This window comes from Dendropsophus ebraccatus, chromosome 12 (genome assembly GCF_027789765.1).
Source record: "Dendropsophus ebraccatus isolate aDenEbr1 chromosome 12, aDenEbr1.pat, whole genome shotgun sequence".
In the NCBI taxonomy this organism is placed as follows: domain Eukaryota; kingdom Metazoa; phylum Chordata; class Amphibia; order Anura; family Hylidae; genus Dendropsophus; species Dendropsophus ebraccatus.
In genome coordinates, this window is record NC_091465.1 from 90,990,197 (window position 1) to 91,010,984 (window position 20,788).

Here is a 20,788-nt window from a genome sequence, read left to right on the forward strand (position 1 = left end):
CCTCACAGACCAATATAAGGGGATGCAGTCCTCACAGACCAGTATACGGCGATGCAGTCCTCACAGACCAATATACGGCGATGCAGTCCTCACAGACCAGTATACGGCGATGCAGTCCTCACAGACCAGTATACGGCGATGCAGTCCTCACAGACCAGTATAAGGCGATGCAGTCCTCACAGACCAGTATAAGGCGATGCAGTCCTCACAGACCAATATAAGGGGATGCAGTCCTCACAGACCAGTATACGGCGATGCAGTCCTCACAGACCAGTATAAGGGGATGCAGTCCTCACAGACCAGTATACGGCGATGTAGTCCTCACAGACCAGTATACGGCGATGCAGTCCTCACAGACCAGTGTAGAGTGATGGAGTCCTCACAGACCCCTATACGGCGATGCAGTCCTCACAGACCAGTATACGGCGATGCAGTCCTCACAGACCAGTATAAGGCGATGCAGTCCTCACAGACCAGTATAAGGCGATGCAGTCCTCACAGACCAGTATACGGCGATGCAGTCCTCACAGACCAGTATACGGCGATGTAGTCCTCACAGACCAGTATACGGCGATGCAGTCCTCACAGACCAGTGTAGAGTGATGGAGTCCTCACAGACCCCTATACGGCGATGCAGTCCTCACAGACCCCTATACGGCGATGCAGTCCTCACAGACCAGTATACGGCGATGCAGTCCTCACAGACCAGTATAAGGCGATGCAGTCCTCACAGACCAGTATAAGGCGATGCAGTCCTCACAGACCAGTATAAGGCGATGCAGTCCTCACAGACCAGTATAAGGCGATGCAGTCCTCACAGACCAGTATAAGGGGATGCAGTCCTCACAGACCAGTATAAGGCGATGCAGTCCTCACAGACCAGTATAAGGCGATGCAGTCCTCACAGACCAGTATAAGGCGATGCAGTCCTCACAGACCAGTATAAGGCGATGCAGTCCTCACAGACCAGTATACGGCGATGCAGTCCTCACAGACCAGTATACGGCGATGTAGTCCTGATAGACTTTTATAGGACCAGTATAAGGCGATGCAGTCCTCACAGACCAGTATAAGGCGATGCAGTCCTCACAGACCAGTATAAGGCGATGCAGTCCTCACAGACCAGTATACGGCGATGCAGTCCTCACAGACCAGTATAAGGCGATGTAGTCCTGATAGACTTTTATAGGACCAGTATAAGGCGATGCAGTCCTCACAGACCAGTATAAGGTGATGCAGTCCTCAAAGATCATTATAGGGGGATGTAGTCTTCACAAACCAGTATAGGACCAGTATAGGTGGATGTAGTCTTCAGACCAGTGTAGCACAACTTTGGTCTTCACAAGGTCACAGTGGAGCAGTATATGGTGGCAGAGGTCACGGTGGAGCAGTATATGGTGGCAGAGGTCACGGTGGAGCAGTATATGGTGGCAGAGGTCACGGTAGAGCAGTATATGGTGGCAGAGGTCACGGTGGAGCAGTATATGGTGGTAGAGGTCACGGTGGAGCAGTATATGGTGGTAGAGGTCACGGTGAAGCAGTATATGGTGGTAGAGGTCACGGTGGAGCAGTATGGGGTGGCAGAGGTCACGGTGGAGCAGTATATGGTGGCAGAGGTCACGGTGGAGCAGTATATGGTGGCAGAGGTCACGGTGGAGCAGTATGGGGTGGCAGAGGTCACTGTGGAGCAGTATATGGTGGTAGAGGTCACGGTGGAGCAGTATATGGTGGTAGAGGTCACGGTGGAGCAGTATATGGTGGTAGAGGCCACGGTGGAGCAGTATATGGTGGCAAAGGTCACGGTGGAGCAGTATATGGTGGTAGAGGTCACTGTGGAGCAGTACATGGTGATAGAGGTCACGGTGGAGCAGTATATGGTGGCAGAGGTCACGATGGAGCAGTATATGGTGGTAGAGGTCACGGGGAAGCAGTTTGGTGGCGGAGGTCACGGTGGAGCAGTATATGGTGGCAGAGGTCACGGTGGAGCAGTATGAAGTGGCAGAGGTCACGGTAGAGCAGTATGGAGTGGTAGAGGTCACGGTAGAGCAGTATATGGTGGTAGAGGTCACGGTGGAGCAGTATAGGGTGGCGGAGGTCACGGTGGAGCAGTATATGGTGGTAGAGATCACGGTGGAGCAGTATATGGTAGTAGAGGTCACGGTGGAGCAGTATATGGTGCCAGAGGTCACGGTGGAGCAGTATATGGTGGCAGAGGTCACGGTGGAGCAGTATATGGTGGTAGAGGTCACGGTGGAGCAGTATGAAGTGGCAGAGGTCACGGTAGAGCAGTATGGAGTGGCAGAGGTCACGGTAGAGCAGTATATGGTGGTAGAGGTCACGGTGAAGCAGTATATGGTGGTAGAGGTCACGGTGGAGCAGTATATGGTGGTAGAGGTCACGGTGAAGCAGTATGGTGGCGGAGGTCACGGTGGAGCAGTATGGGGTGGCAGAGGTCACGGTGGAGCAGTATATGGTGGTAGAGGTGGGACTGTATATTGTGACACTGGTCCTATATGATAGTATATTTATTTTTCTTCTCCTCCTCTTTGGCAGGCCCCCGGCTCCACTCCTGCAGACCTCCGAAAGATGGCCCCAGCAGCCGCCCCTCTTTCCCGAGCCCCTCGCCTCCATACAAGGTCTGGCAGCCTTCCTGCTCCTCCGAGCCTTTTTCCTCCACGCACACGTCCTCCCCCGTACAGATTCCCAGAGGAAGGACCCCGGATGCCCCCACATCGCTCTGCTCCTCCTTGGCCAGAGCCTGAGGGTCTCTACTATGAGATATTGGGAGACCCTCCTCATATGGCACCACTTAACGCTTCATATGGGTTGATTCAGACGCCGTGGCCCTATATGGCGTCACCACCTTCTCACCCTCCTCCTGGCTGGTTCGGGCGACCACCTCCACCTGAGCCAGAGCTTCTGAGTTATCAGCGTTGGGACAGGGCACCCCCTGCACATTTGCGCCCGTATGTTGTAGGAGGTCTTCCATATTCGTACATGGGAACTGCTGAGGGTAGAGGTCAACCTATCACTTCCCGGCCTCACCAACAAGGGAGAAGGGAGGAGCCAATCTATGTCAATCTTCCCCCAAAAGCAGATGTAGGTGTAAATTTCCAGGGCAATAGGGACCCTGCAGAATTAAAGCCAGAACTGCCAAACAAACAGCGTCCTGGCCCACCCCCTCGTATTGGAAGGCATGAAAGTTTTGGAGACCCTCAACCTATAAAACAGCACAACCCCCAACCATTAAGAAGGGAGGGGTCTCTTAGCTTTTTTCGTCCACCTCCAATTGCTCACACTGCGATGTGGGGCACACAACCTAAATATCAAGAGGGTCGAGAACCTCCTCTTATCACCTATGAGACTTCTGGAGGAGGAAGAGGAGGCCAGAGGATGGGTTATGGAGCCCCTCACTGTATGCTGTCAGAGGGAGGGACTCTGTATGGAAACCTGGAGCAAAGAGGACCCCCACACCGGTCCGCTACCCCCGCAGGATTCATGGGGCCACCCTGGACGGTTCACGCAGAAGGGCAAACAAGGAGTTACTGCTGAAATAGCAATTTGTCTTCTTGTAAATATAAACCCACCTATTGGTACTTGGCTGCTCCCACAACATGCCCACAAGGTGCCGGAAGCCAACCAGCAGGTCATCAGTGCTGCAACTGCTCCCAAGACACGCCCACAAGGTCCCAGCAACCAAGCAGGTCATCAATGCTGGAACTGCTCCAAAGACACGCCCATGAGGAGCCAGCAACCAACCAGCAGGTCATCAGTGCTGGAACTGCTCCAAAGACACGCCCATGAGGAGCCAGCAACCAACCAGCAAGTCGTCAGTGCTGGAACTGCTCCTAAGACATGCCCATGAGGAGCCAGCAACCAACCAGCAGGTCATCAGTGCTGGAACTGCTCCTAAGACACGCCCATGAGGAGCCAGCAACCAACCAGCAAGTCGTCAGTGCTGGAACTGCTCCTAAGACACGCCCATTAGGTGCCAGCAGCCAACAGGTCATCAGTGCTACAACTGCTCCTAAGACACGCCCATGAGGAGCCAGCAACCAACCAGCAGGTCATCAGTGCTGCAACTGTTAAGCTGTTGTGTGCAGTGTTCTGTTGTTGGAATAAGGGCTCAAATTCACATCAATTTACAAAAAAATTTTACAAAATATAAAAATATTTCATCCCCCTCCCTTTAACACTTTGTAGACAGTCATGGACAGTGGTCACTGGAAAGCAATGGCATGCATGGGTTAATGATAATAGCCCCCCCCCCCCCACACACACACACCTCATTAACCCTGTCCATAACTGCTATGAGCATGGCACAAGATGGGCCCCAAGTAGGTACAAAGCAAATATTGTGCCCGATATCAGAACCCGCACTGCAGCATTACCCTGCTGTCACATGTGCAGGACCACCCTCCTGACCCCCCTGCCACTATCCCTGCACATCTCCCTTATATTGGCTTGTGCCTTAAATCCCATATAGAAAAAAATATTAAAAATTGCATAAAGGAGAGGTGACCGCAGAGGAGAGGTGACCGCATGAGCCCAAGACCTTATTCCCTCATGTATTCCTCTAATTAGCAGCTCCTGGTTATTACTTTTAATCTGAGGGTGGTGGGCGACCGCTGTCCCAGTGTGCCCCGAGGGTGGTTGGGGACCGCTGTCCCAGTGTGCCCCGAGGGTGGTTGGGGACCGCTGTCCCAGTGTGCCCCGAGGGTGGTTGGGGACCGCTGTCCCAGTGTGCCCCGAGGGTGGTTGGGGGCCGCTGTCCCAGTGTGCCCCGAGGGTGGTTGGGGACCGCTGTCCCAGTGTGCCCCGAGGGTGGTTGGGGGCCGCTGTCCCAGTGTGCCCCGAGGGTGGTTGGGGACCGCTGTCCCAGTGTGCCCCGAGGGTGGTTGGGGGCCGCTGTCCCAGTGTGCCCCGAGGATGGGGGAAACCACTGTCTGGTGCCTGAGGGTAGTGGGGGACCGCTGTGCCGACGTGACTGAGGGTGGTGGGGACCGCTGTGCCGGCGTGGCTGAGGGTGGTGGGGACCGCTGTGCTGATGTGGCTGAGGGTGGTGGGGACCGCTGTGCCGACGTGACTGAGGGTGGTGGTGACCGCTGTGCCGGCGTGGCTGAGGGTGGTGGGGACCGCTGTGCCGACGTGGCTGAGGGTGGTGGGGACTGCTGTGCCAGTGTCCCCAAGGGTGGGGACCGCTGTGCAGATGTAGCTAAGGGTTGTGGGGACCGCTGTGCCGACGTGGCTGAGGGTGGTGGGGACCGCTGTGCCGACGTGGCTGAGGGTGGTGGGGACCGCTGTGCCGACGTGGCTGAGGGTGGTGGGGACCGCTGTGCCGACGTGGCTGAGGGTGGTGGGGACCGCTGTGCCGACGTGGCTGAGGATGGTGGGGACCGCTGTGCCAGTGTGCCCGAGGGTGGGGGTGGGGCCGCTGTGCTGACGTGCCCGAGGGTGGGGGGGGGGGCGCTGTGCTGACGTGCCCAAGGGTGGGGCGCTGTGCTGACGTGCCCGAGGGTGGGGGTGGGGGGGCGCTGTGCTGACGTGCCCGAGGGTGGGGGGGGGGGCGCTGTGCTGACGTGCCCGAGGGTGGGGGTGGGGGGGCGCTGTGCTGACGTGCCCGAGGGTGGGGGGTGGGGCGCTGTGCTGACGTGCCCAAGGGTGGGGCGCTGTGCTGACGTGCCCAAGGGTGGAAGGGGACTGCTGGCGTGTGTAATTTGCATGTTGCAACTTTCCCTACAGAAACCATGAGGACATTAATCGTTACTTAGATTTGCGCTGCGGTCACTACACTGAGGTCCCATAATTCACTGGGGGGAGGTGTGGCTTCACTGGGGGGAGGTGTGGCTTCTTTATCATACAATGTGGCCGCCCAAGAACATTGCTATTTATATTATGTTTTCTTTTCTGTATATTCACACCTTGCATCATGGCCGCCCGTCTCCTCAGGGGTGTGGTAGTGGGCGGGGCTTGGAGAGGGGAGGAGACTGACTCCATCCTCATTTCCCCATGTGAATTTTGTACATACCGTATGTGAACATGCTGCGATGTCTCACTCATGGATTCTTTTGCTGTATGACCTGTTCTTGGTGACTATTTATCAGCGCTGAGTTGTGGCCCTCAGACTGTACAGAAAAGCCTGGAAGGTGTGTATAATATGTAAATAACCCTGTGACCAAGCCCCGCCCCTGCGGAACTCTCACAGGGCAGCCTAACATTACAGTGGCCACTGAGCTCTAGGGGTTGATCAGTTATGAGGAGGAACTCCGACCGTTGTGCCTCATCCAACCTTTTATTATTAACCCCTCCCTGCCCAGGCTGCTCACACAGGTGCTGTCTGTCCCGGATGGTTATGTGGCCCTATTGGTTGTCACCTGACCCTCCCAATACTATCTGATGACAGAAGATCTAGCCGCCATCTTGGATCCACTTGGGGGCTATGTGCTGTATATTGTATTTTATATGTATATAATCCCCTCTCTGCTGTTTTTAGGGGCTATTTATAATTCTGCTGTAATGAAGGGGGTCTCTGTCGAGAGGACTAACGCCCTGTGGTAACACTCGTCCCTTCTGTGTGAATAAAACCGTGTTCTCCAAGCATCTCTGGCTGCCTCCATCTTTTCTTTAGGGAGCAGTGCCATCCTGGGACCTGTAGTGCTTTCTGGCAGGCAGCCCCCGCAGCTCTCGTCCCCGGTGCTCCCGGAATGTCACCCGACCTCATTCTTCTGAAATTCAGATATTCCGCATCTATGGGCCACATTCCTGCCCGTTTGACCCCGCCGGCACATTGTAACAACCCCTCCCCATATTACAGCTAGAGAGGAGCCAATTTACATGACAAAGTCAAGGGCTCGGCCCTCCGCGGCTACGTCGCTGCCTCTGATCTCCGGGTGCTGGCATCTGTATTATGGACATATACCTGTACACTGCCGGAACTTTATACCCTATAATATAACGGGGTCTCCGCCTGTCCTGGACTAGTGCCCACCCTCCGTGGATGTAGTTGTGGCCCCATTGGCCACATCGCAGACTCTACATCACCGGAACAATGTATTACAGCCTGATGCTACCATATTTATCTCATAGGTGCCCCCCAATACATGGCTCCATCAGTGCCCCCCCCAATACATGGCTCCATCAGTACCCCCCAATACATGGCTCCATCAGTGCCCCCCAATACATGGCTCCATCAGTGCCCCCCCAATTCATGGCTCCATCAGTGCCCCCCCCAATACATGGCTCCATCAGTGCCCCCCCAATACATGGCTCCATCAGTGCCCCCCCAATACATGGCTCCATCAGTGCCCCCCAATACATGGCTCCATCAGTGCCCTCCCCAATACATGGCTCCATCAGTGCCCTCCCCAATACATGGCTCCAACCGTGCCCCCCCAATACATGGCTCCATCAGTGCCCCCCCAATTCATGGCTCCATCAGTGCCCCCCCAATACATGGCTTCATCAGTGCCCCCCAATACATGGCTCCATCAGTGCCCTCCCCAATTCATGGCTCCATCAGTGCCCTCCCCAATACATAGCTCCAACCATGCCCCCCCAATACATGGCTCCATCAGTGCCCCCCAAATTCATGGCTCCATCAGTGCCCCCCCAATACATGGCTCCAACAGTGCCCCCCCAATACATGGCTCCAACAGTGCCCCCCAATACATAGCTCCATCAGTGCCCTCCCCAATACACGGCTCCAACCGTGCCCCCCCCAATACATGGCTCCATCAGTGCCCTCCCCAATACATGGCTCCAACAGTGCCCCCCCCCCAATACATGGCTCCAACAGTGCCCCCCCAATACATGGCTCCAACAGTGCCCCCCCAATACATGGCTCCATCAGTGCCCCCCCAATTCATGGCTCCATCAGTGCCCCCCCAATTCATGGCTCCATCAGTGCCCCCCCCCAATTCATGGCTCCATCAGTGCCCCCCCCCCCAATACATGGCTCCATCAGTGCCCCCCCAATACATGGCTCCATCAGTGCCCTCCCCAATACATGGCTCCATCAGTGCCCTCCCCAATACATGGCTCCAACCATGCCCCCCCAATACATGGCTCCATCAGTGCCCCCCCAATACATGGCTCCAACAGTGCCCCCCCAATACATGGCTCCAACAGTACCCCCCCAATACATGGCTCCATCAGTGCCCCCCAAATTCATGGCTCCATCAGTGCCCCCCCCCAATACATGGCTCCAACAGTTCCCCCCCAATACATGGCTCCATCAGTGCCCTCCCAATACATGGCTCCATCAGTGCCCCCCAAATTCATGGCTCCATCAGTGCCCCCCCCCCAATACATGGCTCCAACAGTGCCCCCCCAATACATGGCTCCATCAGTGCCCCCCAAATTCATGGCTCCATCAGTGCCCCCCCCAATACATGGCTCCAACCGTGCCCCCCCAATACATAGCTCCAACAGTGCCCCCCCCAATACATGGCTCCATCAGTGCCCCCCAAATTCATGGCTCCATCAGTGCCCCCCCCAATACATGGCTCCATCAGTGCCCCCCAATACATGGCTCCATCAGTGCCCCCCCAATACATGGCTCCAACAGTGCCCCCCCAATACATGGCTCCATCAGTGCCCTCCCAATACATGGCTCCATCAGTGCCCCCCAAATTCATGGCTCCATCAGTGCCCCCCCAATACATGGCTCCATCAGTGCCCTCCCAATACATGGCTCCAGCAGTGCCCCCCCCCAATACAGGGCTCCATCAGTGCCCTCCCAATACATGGCTCCAGCAGTGCCCCCCCCCAATACATGCCTCCAGCACTGCCCCCCCAGGATGCCCCCTGTAGCTTCCCCCCTAGGACGCCCCCTGTAGCTGCACACCTAGGATGCCTCCTGTAGCTGCCACCCCGTCAGGATGCCCCCTGTAGCTTCCCCCCTAGGACGCCCCCTGTAGCTGGCCACCTAGGACGCCCCCTGTAACTGCCACCCCTCAGGATGCCCCCTGTAGCTGCCCCCCCTAGGATGCCCCCTGTGGCTGCCCCCCCAGGACGCCCCCTGTAGCTGCCCTCCCAGGATGCCCCCTGTAGCTGCCCCCCCTAGGACGCCCCCTGTAGCTGCCACCCCTCAGGATGCCCCCTGTAGCTGCCCCCCCCAGGACGCCCCCTGTAGCTGTCCCCCTAGGACGCCCCCTGTAGCTGCCCTCCCAGGACGCCCCCTGTAGCTGCCCCCCTGAGGACGCTCCCTGTAGCTGCCCCCCCCCCCTCAGGATGCCCCCTGTAGCTGCCCCCCCTTAGGATGTCCCCTGTAGCTGCCCCCCTCAGGACGCCCCCTGTAGCTGCCCCCCCTCAGGATGCCCCATGTAGCTGCCCCCCCCCCAGGACGCCCCCTGTAGCTGCCCCCCTCAGGATGTTCTCTGTAGCTGCCCCCCCTCAGGATGCCCCCTGTAGCTGCCCCCCTCAGGATGCTCTCTGTAGCTGCCCCCCCCCCTCAGGATGCCCCCTGTAGCTGCCACCCTCAGGATGCTCCCTGTAGCTGCCCCGCTAGGACGCCCCCCTGTAGCTGCCCCCCCTCAGGATGCCCCCTGTAGCTGCCCCCCCCAGGACGCCCCCTGTAGCTGCCCCCCTCAGGATGCTCTCTGTAGCTGCCCCCCCTCAGGATGCCCCCTGTAGCTGCCCCCCTCAGGATGCTCTCTGTAGCTGCCCCCCCTCAGGATGCCCCCTGTAGCTGCCCCCCTCAGGATGCTCTCTGTAGCTGCCCCCCCTCAGGATGCCCCCTGTAGCTGCCCCCCCCCCCCCTCAGGATGCCCCCTGTAGCTGCCCCCCCCCCTCAGTATGTCCCCTGTAGCTGCCCCCCTCAGGACGCCCCCTGTAGCTGCCACCCTCAGGATGCCCCCTGTAGCTGCCCCCCTCAGGATGCTCTCTGTAGCTGCCCCCCCTCAGGATGCCCCCTGTAGCTGCCCCCCCCCCCTCAGGATGCCCCCTGTAGCTGCCCCCCCCCCTCAGTATGCCCCCTGTAGCTGCCACCCTCAGGATGCTCCCTGTAGCTGCCCCACTAGGACGCCCCCCTGTAGCTGCCCCCTGAGGACGCCCCCCGTCCCCCATTGTTACTCTTGTAGCTGTTGTCTGTGCATTCAGTCCACTCTGCAGTTCTCAGGCGGGGGAGGGGGGGTATGCAGCGCCCTCCATCCTGTCAGACCACATTGCTGCCATTCCAGGGTGCAGATAAGATCCTAGAATGTCACCGGGCCGGTCGGAGGGGATTCCATCTATACAGAGACTGCTGGGCCGGGGAGTCCACCCTCCATAATCCCAGCAGACAAGGCCGCGATGATCAGCTGATCCTGGACACATAGGGGACATGTATAAAGTCTGGGCTTACAGATGTCTCCGGAGCTCTGCGTGCTGTCGCACCCCCATAACGCCCCTTTTCTGCCCTACTGGCAAAGGTGGCGCAGATGGGGCAGATGCCAATAAAATATTCACAAAAATACCCTATGCAAATATTTTTACGCCAATCTGCCTCATCTGCGGCAAAAAAAGGCATTTTTGCCTTTTGATACATGTCCCCCATAGACTATACAGCAGCCATGACCACTCACTATAGCCCCTCAATCACCACTATAGGCTCCCAGGGGGTGGGGTCACTTGGCTCCTCCCACTTCCTCATGGGCAGTAACAACCTGCTCAGTGCTCCCCCTTAAGCTTTAAAGGTGCGATTCACTTTCCATTGCAGTCACCTTTATAAATCTTCTCCTAGTGCTGCTCACACAGCTGATGGTTTGTTACATTGTGTCAGGTAAGCAGAGGTGTAACCAGGGCTGTAGAGTCGGAGTCTTGGAGTCAGAGTCGGAGTTGGAACTAGTTTTGGCTGAAGTTGGAAAAAATGTACAGACTCCGACTCCAGCTTTAAAAAAAAAATTCTTAGAACAATTTAGAATTGAGTTTTGATATGAATTTTTATAAATTTTGCTTATGTATATTATGAGCAACATTCTAATAGGACCCTGGCCCTATTACATAAGGGTGGTCGGGGAAATATATGTAATAGGACACTATCTCTATTAGATAAGGGTGGTCGGGGAATATATCAGTAATAGGACCCTGGCCCTATTACATAAGGGTGGTCGGGAATATATCAGTAATAGGACACTGGCCCTATTACATAAGGGTGGTCGGGGAATATATCAGTAATAGGACACTGGCCCTATTACATAAGGGTGGTCGGGGAATATATCAGTAATAGGACACTGGCCCTATTACATAAGGGTGGTCGGGGAATACATCAGTAATAGGTCACTGGCCCTATTACATAAGGGTGGTCGGGGAATATATCAGTAATAGGACACTGGCCCTATTACATACGGGTGGTCGGGGAATACATCAGTAATATGTCACTGGCCCTATTACATAAGGGTGGTCGGGGAATATATCAGTAATAGGACACTGGCCCTATTACATAAGGGTGGTCGGGGAATATATCAGTAATAGGACACTGGCCCTATTACATAAGGGTGGTCGGGGAATATATCAGTAATAGGACACTGGCCCTATTACATAAGGGTGGTCGGGAATATATCAGTAATAGGACACTGACCCTATTACATAAGGGTGGTCGGGGAATATATAAGTAATAGGACACTGGCCCTATTAGATAATGGTGGTCGGGGAATATATCAGTAATAGGACACTGGCCCTATTAGATAAGGGTGGTCGGGGAATATATCAGTAATAGGACACTGGCCCTATTAGATAAGGGTGGTCGGGGGAATATATCAGTAATAGGACACTGGCCCTATTACATAAGGGTGGTCGGGGAATACATCAGTAATAGGACACTGGCCCTATTACATAAGGGTGGTCGGGGAATATATAAGTAATAGGACACTGGCCCTATTAGATAATGGTGGTCGGGGAATATATCAGTAATAGGACACTGGCCCTATTACATAAGGGTGGTCGGGGAATATATCAGTAATAGGACACTGGCCCTATTACATAAGGGTGGTCGGGAATATATCAGTAATAGGACACTGGCCCTATTACATAAGGGTGGTCGGGGGATATATCAGTAATAGGACACTGACCCTATTAGATAAGGGTGGTCGGGGAATACATCAGTAATAGGACACTGGCCCTATTACATAAGGGTGGTCGGGGATATATCAGTAATAGTATGTAAAAAGTAGAAAATGGAGACAGTGCGCGCCTCACCAGACTGAACTCAGGCAACCGGACATCAAACAATGTTATAGACGGAGACAGCACTTTGTGAAGAGGAAAGAATCTTGTGGCTTTATTCACACCCCTGCGACGTTTCGGCTATACACACGAGCCTTTCTCAAGCAATAATACATAGTGCCAAACTCACACTTAAATACGTGTTCACAGCAATCAATTGAATCACATCACATGTGCATAATTGGAATCACAATAGAGCATAACGTATATATATTTATAAAGACAAATATCAGTGTTATATACACACACAATAGTGAGATAGGAAGCTGTATTATATACAGTACAGTGTCAATCAACATCTTCATCGTATTCTTCGTGTACCGATTATCACCAAAACTCAGTGCATACATAATAGTGTCACATGTGTCAACAATAAAAAACAAAGGATGATTTCCCCATCCACAGTCCTTCCTCCATGGCGTCCCGCTGTGTATACCAGACGCTAACTGTAGCCTGGCATCCCGCTGTGTGTACCAGACGCTAACTGTAGCCTGGCATCCTGCTGTGTATACCAGACGCTAACTGTAGCCTGGCATCCCGCTGTGTATACCAGACGCTAACTGTAGCCTGGCATCCCGCTGTGTATACCAGACGCTAACTGTAGCCTGGCATCCCGCTGTGTATACCAGACGCTAACTGTAGCCTGGCATCCGGCTGTGTATACCAGACGGTAACTGTAGCCTGGCATCCCGCTGTGTATACCAGACGCTAACTGTAGCCTGGCATCCGGCTGTGTATACCAGACGGTAACTGTAGCCTGGCATCCCGCTGTGTATACCAGACGCTGACTGTAGCATGGCATCCCGCTGTGTATACCAGACGCTAACTGTAGCCTGGCATCCCGCTGTGTATACCAGACGGTAACTGTAGCCTGGCATCCCGCTGTGTATACCAGACACTAACTGTAGCCTGGCATCCCGCTGTGTATACCAGACGGTAACTGTAGCCTGGCATCCCGCTGTGTATACCAGACGGTAACTGTAGCCTGGCATCCCGCTGTGTATACCAGACGCTAACTGTAGCCTGGCATCCCGCTGTGTATACCAGACGCTAACTGTAGCCTGGCATCCCGCTGTGTATACCAGACGGTAACTGTAGCCTGGCATCCCGCTGTGTATACCAGACGCTAACTGTAGCCTGGCATCCCGCTGTGTATACCAGACGCTAACTGTAGCCTGGCATCCCGCTGTGTATACCAGACGGTAACTGTAGCCTGGCATCCCGCTGTGTATACCAGACGGTAACTGTAGCCTGGCATCCCGCTGTGTATACCAGACGGTAACTGTAGCATGGCATCCCGCTGTGTATACCAGACGCTGACTGTAGCATGGCATCCCGCTGTGTATACCAGACGCTAACTGTAGCCTGGCATCCCGCTGTGTGTACCAGACGCTAACTGTAGCCTGGCATCCCGCTGTGTATACCAGACGCTAACTGTAGCCTGGCATCCCGCTGTGTATACCAGACGCTAACTGTAGCCTGGCATCCCGCTGTGTATACCAGACGGTAACTGTAGCCTGGCATCCCGCTGTGTATACCAGACGGTAACTGTAGCCTGGCATCCCGCTGTGTATACCAGACGGTAACTGTAGCATGGCATCCCGCTGTGTATACCAGACGCTGACTGTAGCATGGCATCCCGCTGTGTATACCAGACGCTAACTGTAGCCTGGCATCCCGCTGTGTATACCAGACGGTAACTGTAGCCTGGCATCCCGCTGTGTATACCAGACGCTAACTGTAGCCTGGCATCCCGCTGTGTATACCAGACGGTAACTGTAGCATGGCATCCCGCTGTGTATACCAGACGCTAACTGTAGCCTGGCATCCCGCTGTGTATACCAGACGGTAACTGTAGCCTGGCATCCCGCTGTGTGTACCAGACGCTAACTGTAGCCTGGCATCCCGCTGTGTGTACCAGACGCTAACTGTAGCCTGGCATCCCGCTATGTATACCAGACGGTAACTGTAGCCTGGCATCCCGCTGTGTATACCAGACGCTAACTGTAGCCTGGCATCCCGCTGTGTATACCAGACACTAACTGTAGCATGGCATCCCGCTGTGTATACCAGACACTAACTGTAGCCTGGCATCCCGCTGTGTATACCAGACGCTAACTGTAGCATGGCATCCCGCTGTGTGTACCAGACGCTAACTGTAGCCTGGCATCCCGCTGTGTATACCAGACACTAACTGTAGCCTGGCATCCCGCTGTGTATACCAGACGCTAACTGTAGCATGGCATCCCGCTGTGTATACCAGACGCTAACTGTAGCCTGGCATCCCGCTGTGTATACCAGACGGTAACTGTAGCCTGGCATCCTGCTGTGTATACCAGACGCTAACTGTAGCATGGCATCCCGCTGTGTATACCAGACGCTAACTGTAGCCTGGCGTCCCGCTGTGTATACCAGACGCTAACTGTAGCCTGGCATCCCGCTGTGTATACCAGACACTAACTGTAGCCTGGCATCCCGCTGTGTGTACCAGACGCTAACTGTAGCCTGGCATCCCGCTGTGTGTACCAGACGCTAACTGTAGCCTGGCATCCCGCTGTGTATACCAGACGCTAACTGTAGCCTGGCATCCCGCTGTGTATACCAGACGGTAACTGTAGCCTGGCATCCGGCTGTGTATACCAGACGCTAACTGTAGCCTGGCATCCCGCTGTGTATACCAGACGCTAACTGTAGCCTGGCATCCCGCTGTGTATACCAGACGCTAACTGTAGCCTGGCATCCCGCTGTGTATACCAGACGCTAACTGTAGCCTGGCATCCCGCTGTGTATACCAGACGGTAACTGTAGCCTGGCATCCCGCTGTGTATACCAGATGCTAACTGTAGCCTGGCATCCCGCTGTGTATACCAGACGCTAACTGTAGCATGGCATCCCGCTGTGTATACCAGACGGTAACTGTAGCCTGGCATCCCGCTGTGTATACCAGACGGTAACTGTAGCCTGGCATCCCGCTGTGTATACCAGACGCTAACTGTAGCATGGCATCCCGCTGTGTATACCAGACGGTAACTGTAGCCTGGCATCCCGCTGTGTATACCAGACGGTAACTGTAGCCTGGCATCCGGCTGTGTATACCAGACGGTAACTGTAGCCTGGCATCCCGCTGTGTATACCAGACGGTAACTGTAGCCTGGCATCCCGCTGTGTATACCAGACGGTAACTGTAGCCTGGCATCCCGCTGTGTATACCAGACGGTAACTGTAGCCTGGCATCCCGCTGTGTATACCAGACGCTAACTGTAGCATGGCATCCCGCTGTGTATACCAGACGCTAACTGTAGCCTGGCATCCCGCTGTGTATACCAGACGGTAACTGTAGCCTGGCATCCCGCTGTGTATACCAGACGGTAACTGTAGCCTGGCATCCCGCTGTGTATACCAGACGCTCACTGTAGCCTGGCATCCCGCTGTGTATACCAGACGCTAACTGTAGCCTGGCATCCCGCTGTGTATACCAGACGCTAACTGTAGCCTGGCATCCCGCTGTGTATACCAGACGCTAACTGTAGCCTGGCATCCCGCTGTGTATACCAGACGGTAACTGTAGCCTGGCATCCCGCTGTGTATACCAGACGCTAACTGTAGCCTGGCATCCCGCTGTGTATACCAGACGCTAACTGTAGCCTGGCATCCCGCTGTGTATACCAGACGGTAACTGTAGCCTGGCATCCCGCTGTGTATACCAGACGCTAACTGTAGCCTGGCATCCCGCTGTGTATACCAGACGCTAACTGTAGCCTGGCATCCCGCTGTGTATACCAGACGCTAACTGTAGCATGGCATCCCGCTGTGTATACCAGACGCTAACTGTAGCCTGGCATCCCGCTGTGTATACCAGACGCTAACTGTAGCCTGGCATCCCGCTGTGTATACCAGACGGTAACTGTAGCCTGGCATCCGCTGTGTATACCAGACGCTAACTGTAGCCTGGCATCCCGCTGTGTATACCAGACGGTAACTGTAGCCTGGCATCCCGCTGTGTATACCAGACGGTAACTGTAGCCTGGCATCCCGCTGTGTATACCAGACGCTAACTGTAGCCTGGCATCCCGCTGTGTATACCAGACGCTAACTGTAGCCTGGCATCCCGCTGTGTATACCAGACGGTAACTGTAGCCTGGCATCCGCTGTGTATACCAGACGCTAACTGTAGCCTGGCATCCCGCTGTGTATACCAGACGCTAACTGTAGCCTGGCATCCCGCTGTGTATACCAGACGCTAACTGTAGCCTGGCATCCCGCTGTGTATACCAGACGCTAACTGCAGCCTGGCATCCCGCTGTGTATACCAGACGGTAACTGTAGCCTGGCATCCCGCTGTGTATACCAGACGCTAACTGTAGCATGGCATCCCGCTGTGTATACCAGACGCTAACTGTAGCCTGGCATCCCGCTGTGTATACCAGACGGTAACTGTAGCCTGGCATCCCGCTGTGTATACCAGACGGTAACTGTAGCCTGGCATCCCGCTGTGTATACCAGACGGTAACTGTAGCCTGGCATCCCGCTGTGTATACCAGACGGTAACTGTAGCCTGGCATCCCGCTGTGTATACCAGACGCTAACTGTAGCCTGGCATCCCGCTGTGTATACCAGACGCTAACTGTAGCCTGGCATCCCGCTGTGTATACCAGACGCTAACTGTAGCCTGGCATCCGCTGTGTATACCAGACGGTAACTGTAGCCTGGCATCCCGCTGTGTATACCAGACGGTAACTGTAGCCTGGCATCCCGCTGTGTATACCAGACGCTAACTGTAGCATGGCATCCCGCTGTGTATACCAGACGCTAACTGTAGCATGGCATCCCGCTGTGTATACCAGACGCTAACTGTAGCCTGGCATCCCGCTGTGTATACCAGACGCTAACTGTAGCCTGGCATCCCGCTGTGTATACCAGACGGTAACTGTAGCCTGGCATCCCGCTGTGTGTACCAGACGCTAACTGTAGCCTGGCATCCCGCTGTGTATACCAGACGCTAACTGTAGCCTGGCATCCCGCTGTGTATACCAGACGGTAACTGTAGCCTGGCATCCCGCTGTGTATACCAGACGCTAACTGTAGCATGGCATCCCGCTGTGTATACCAGACGGTAACTGTAGCCTGGCATCCCGCTGTGTATACCAGACGGTAACTGTAGCCTGGCATCCCGCTGTGTATACCAGACGGTAACTGTAGCCTGGCATCCCGCTGTGTATACCAGACGGTAACTGTAGCCTGGCATCCTGCTGTGTATACCAGACGCTAACTGTAGCCTGGCATCCCGCTGTGTATACCAGACGCTAACTGTAGCATGGCATCCCGCTGTGTATACCAGACGGTAACTGTAGCCTGGCATCCCGCTGTGTATACCAGACGGTAACTGTAGCCTGGCATCCCGCTGTGTATACCAGACGGTAACTGTAGCCTGGCATCCCGCTGTGTATACCAGACGCTGACTGTAGCATGGCATCCCGCTGTGTATACCAGACGCTAACTGTAGCCTGGCATCCCGCTGTGTATACCAGACGGTAACTGTAGCCTGGCATCCGGCTGTGTATACCAGACGCTAACTGTAGCCTGGCATCCCGCTGTGTATACCAGACGCTAACTGTAGCCTGGCATCCCGCTGTGTATACCAGACGCTAACTGTAGCCTGGCATCCCGCTGTGTATACCAGACGGTAACTGTAGCCTGGCATCCCGCTGTGTATACCAGATGCTAACTGTAGCCTGGCATCCCGCTGTGTATACCAGACGGTAACTGTAGCCTGGCATCCCGCTGTGTATACCAGACGGTAACTGTAGCCTGGCATCCCGCTGTGTATACCAGACGCTAACTGTAGCCTGGCATCCCGCTGTGTATACCAGACGCTAACTGTAGCCTGGCATCCCGCTGTGTATACCAGACGGTAACTGTAGCCTGGCATCCTGCTGTGTATACCAGACGGTAACTGTAGCCTGGCATCCCGCTGTGTATACCAGACACTAACTGTAGCATGGCATCCCGCTGTGTATACCAGACGCTAACTGTAGCCTGGCATCCCGCTGTGTATACCAGACGGTAACTGTAGCCTGGCATCCCGCTGTGTATACCAGACGGTAACTGTAGCCTGGCATCCCGCTGTGTATACCAGACGCTAACTGTAGCCTGGCATCCCGCTGTGTATACCAGACGCTGACTGTAGCATGGCATCCCGCTGTGTATACCAGACGCTAACTGTAGCCTGGCATCCGGCTGTGTATACCAGACGCTAACTGTAGCCTGGCATCCCGCTGTGTATACCAGACGCTAACTGTAGCCTGGCATCCCGCTGTGTATACCAGACGGTAACTGTAGCCTGGCATCCCGCTGTGTATACCAGACGCTAACTGTAGCCTGGCATCCCGCTGTGTATACCAGACGCTAACTGTAGCCTGGCATCCGGCTGTGTATACCAGACGCTAACTGTAGCCTGGCATCCCGCTGTGTATACCAGACGGTAACTGTAGCCTGGCATCCTGCTGTGTATACCAGACGGTAACTGTAGCCTGGCATCCCGCTGTGTATACCAGACGGTAACTGTAGCATGGCATCCCGCTGTGTATACCAGACGCTAACTGTAGCATGGCATCCCGCTGTGTATACCAGACGGTAACTGTAGCCTGGCATCCGGCTGTGTATACCAGACGGTAACTGTAGCCTGGCATCCCGCTGTGTATACCAGACGGTAACTGTAGCCTGGCATCCGGCTGTGTATACCAGACGGTAACTGTAGCCTGGCATCCCGCTGTGTATACCAGACGGTAACTGTAGCCTGGCATCCCGCTGTGTATACCAGACGGTAACTGTAGCCTGGCATCCCGCTGTGTATACCAGACGGTAACTGTAGCCTGGCATCCCGCTGTGTATACCAGACGGTAACTGTAGCCTGGCATCCCGCTGTGTATACCAGACGCTAACTGTAGCCTGGCATCCCGCTGTGTATACCAGACGCTAACTGTAGCCTGGCATCCCGCTGTGTATACCAGACGCTAACTGTAGCATGGCATCCCGCTGTGTATACCAGACGCTAACTGTAGCCTGGCATCCCGCTGTGTATACCAGACGGTAACTGTAGCCTGGCATCCCGCTGTGTATACCAGACACTAACTGTAGCCTGGCATCCCGCTGTGTGTACCAGACGCTAACTGTAGCCTGGCATCCCGCTGTGTATACCAGACGCTAACTGTAGCCTGGCATCCCGCTGTGTATACCAGACGGTAACTGTAGCCTGGCATCCCGCTGTGTATACCAGACGCTAACTGTAGCATGGCATCCCGCTGTGTATACCAGACGCTAACTGTAGCCTGGCATCCCGCTGTGTATACCAGACGGTAACTGTAGGCTGGCATCCCGCTGTGTATACCAGACGCTAACTGTAGCATGGCATCCCGCTGTGTATACCAGACGCTAACTGTAGCCTGGCATCCCGCTGTGTATACCAGACGGTAACTGTAGCCTGGCATCCCGCTGTGTATACCAGACGCTAACTGTAGCATGGCATCCCGCTGTGTATACCAGACGGTAACTGTAGCCTGGCATCCCGCTGTGTATACCAGACGGTAACTGTAGCCTGGCATCCCGCTGTGTATACCAGACGCTGACTGTAGCATGGCATCCCGCTGTGTATACCAGACGCTAACTGTAGCCTGGCATCCCGCTGTGTATACCAGACGCTAACTGTAGCCTGGCATCCCGCTGTGTATACCAGACGGTAACTGTAGCCTGGCATCCCGCTGTGTATACCAGACGGTAACTGTAGCATGGCATCCTGCTGTGTATACCAGACGCTGAGTGTAGCCTGGCATCCCGCTGTGTATACCAGACGCTAACTGTAGCCTGGCATCCCGCTGTGTATACCAGACGGTAACTGTAGCCTGGCATCCCGCTGTGTATACCAGACGGTAACTGTAGCCTGGCATCCCGCTGTGTATACCAGACGGTAACTGTAGCATGGCATCCCGCTGTGTATACCAGACGCTAACTGTAGCCTGGCATCCCGCTGTGTATACCAGACGCTAACTGTAGCCTGGCATCCCGCTGTGTATACCAGACGCTAACTGTAGCATGGCATCCCGCTGTGTATACCAGACGGTAACTGTAGCCTGGCATCCCGCTGTGTATACCAGACGGTAACTGTAGCATGGCATCCTGCTGTGTATACCAGACGCTGAGTGTAGCCTGGCATCCCGCTGTGTATACCAGACGGTAACTGTAGCATGGCATCCCGCTGTGTATACCAGACGCTAACTGTAGCCTGGCATCCCGCTGTGTATACCAGACGCTAACTGTAGCCTGGCATCCCGCTGTGTATACCAGACGCTAACTGTAGCCTGGCATCCCGCTGTGTATACCAGACGCTAACTGTAGCCTGGCATCCCGCTGTGTATACCAGACGCTAACTGTAGCCTGGCATCCCGCTGTGTATACCAGACGCTAACTGTAGCCTGGCATCCCGCTGTGTATACCAGACGCTAACTGTAGCATGGCGTCCGGCTGTGTATACCAGACGCTAACTGTAGCCTGGCATCCCGCTGTGTATACCAGACGCTAACTGTAGCCTGGC

At 55.0% G+C, this 20,788-nt stretch overlaps 1 protein-coding gene across 5 annotated transcripts in view; it reads left to right on the top strand.

The window, feature by feature from the left end:
- Positions 1–4,155, top strand: part of ARHGAP33 (Rho GTPase activating protein 33) — a 136,448-nt gene extending 132,293 nt beyond the window's left edge. For all 5 annotated transcript variants that reach the window (XM_069947234.1, XM_069947233.1, XM_069947236.1 and 2 more), the window contains one exon: positions 2,554–4,155. In XM_069947234.1, coding sequence (XP_069803335.1) covers positions 2,554–3,552 — 999 coding nt within the window. In that variant the 3' untranslated portion in view covers positions 3,553–4,155. The remainder of the gene's footprint in view (positions 1–2,553) is intronic.
- The last annotated feature ends 16,633 nt before the right edge of the window (positions 4,156–20,788 follow it).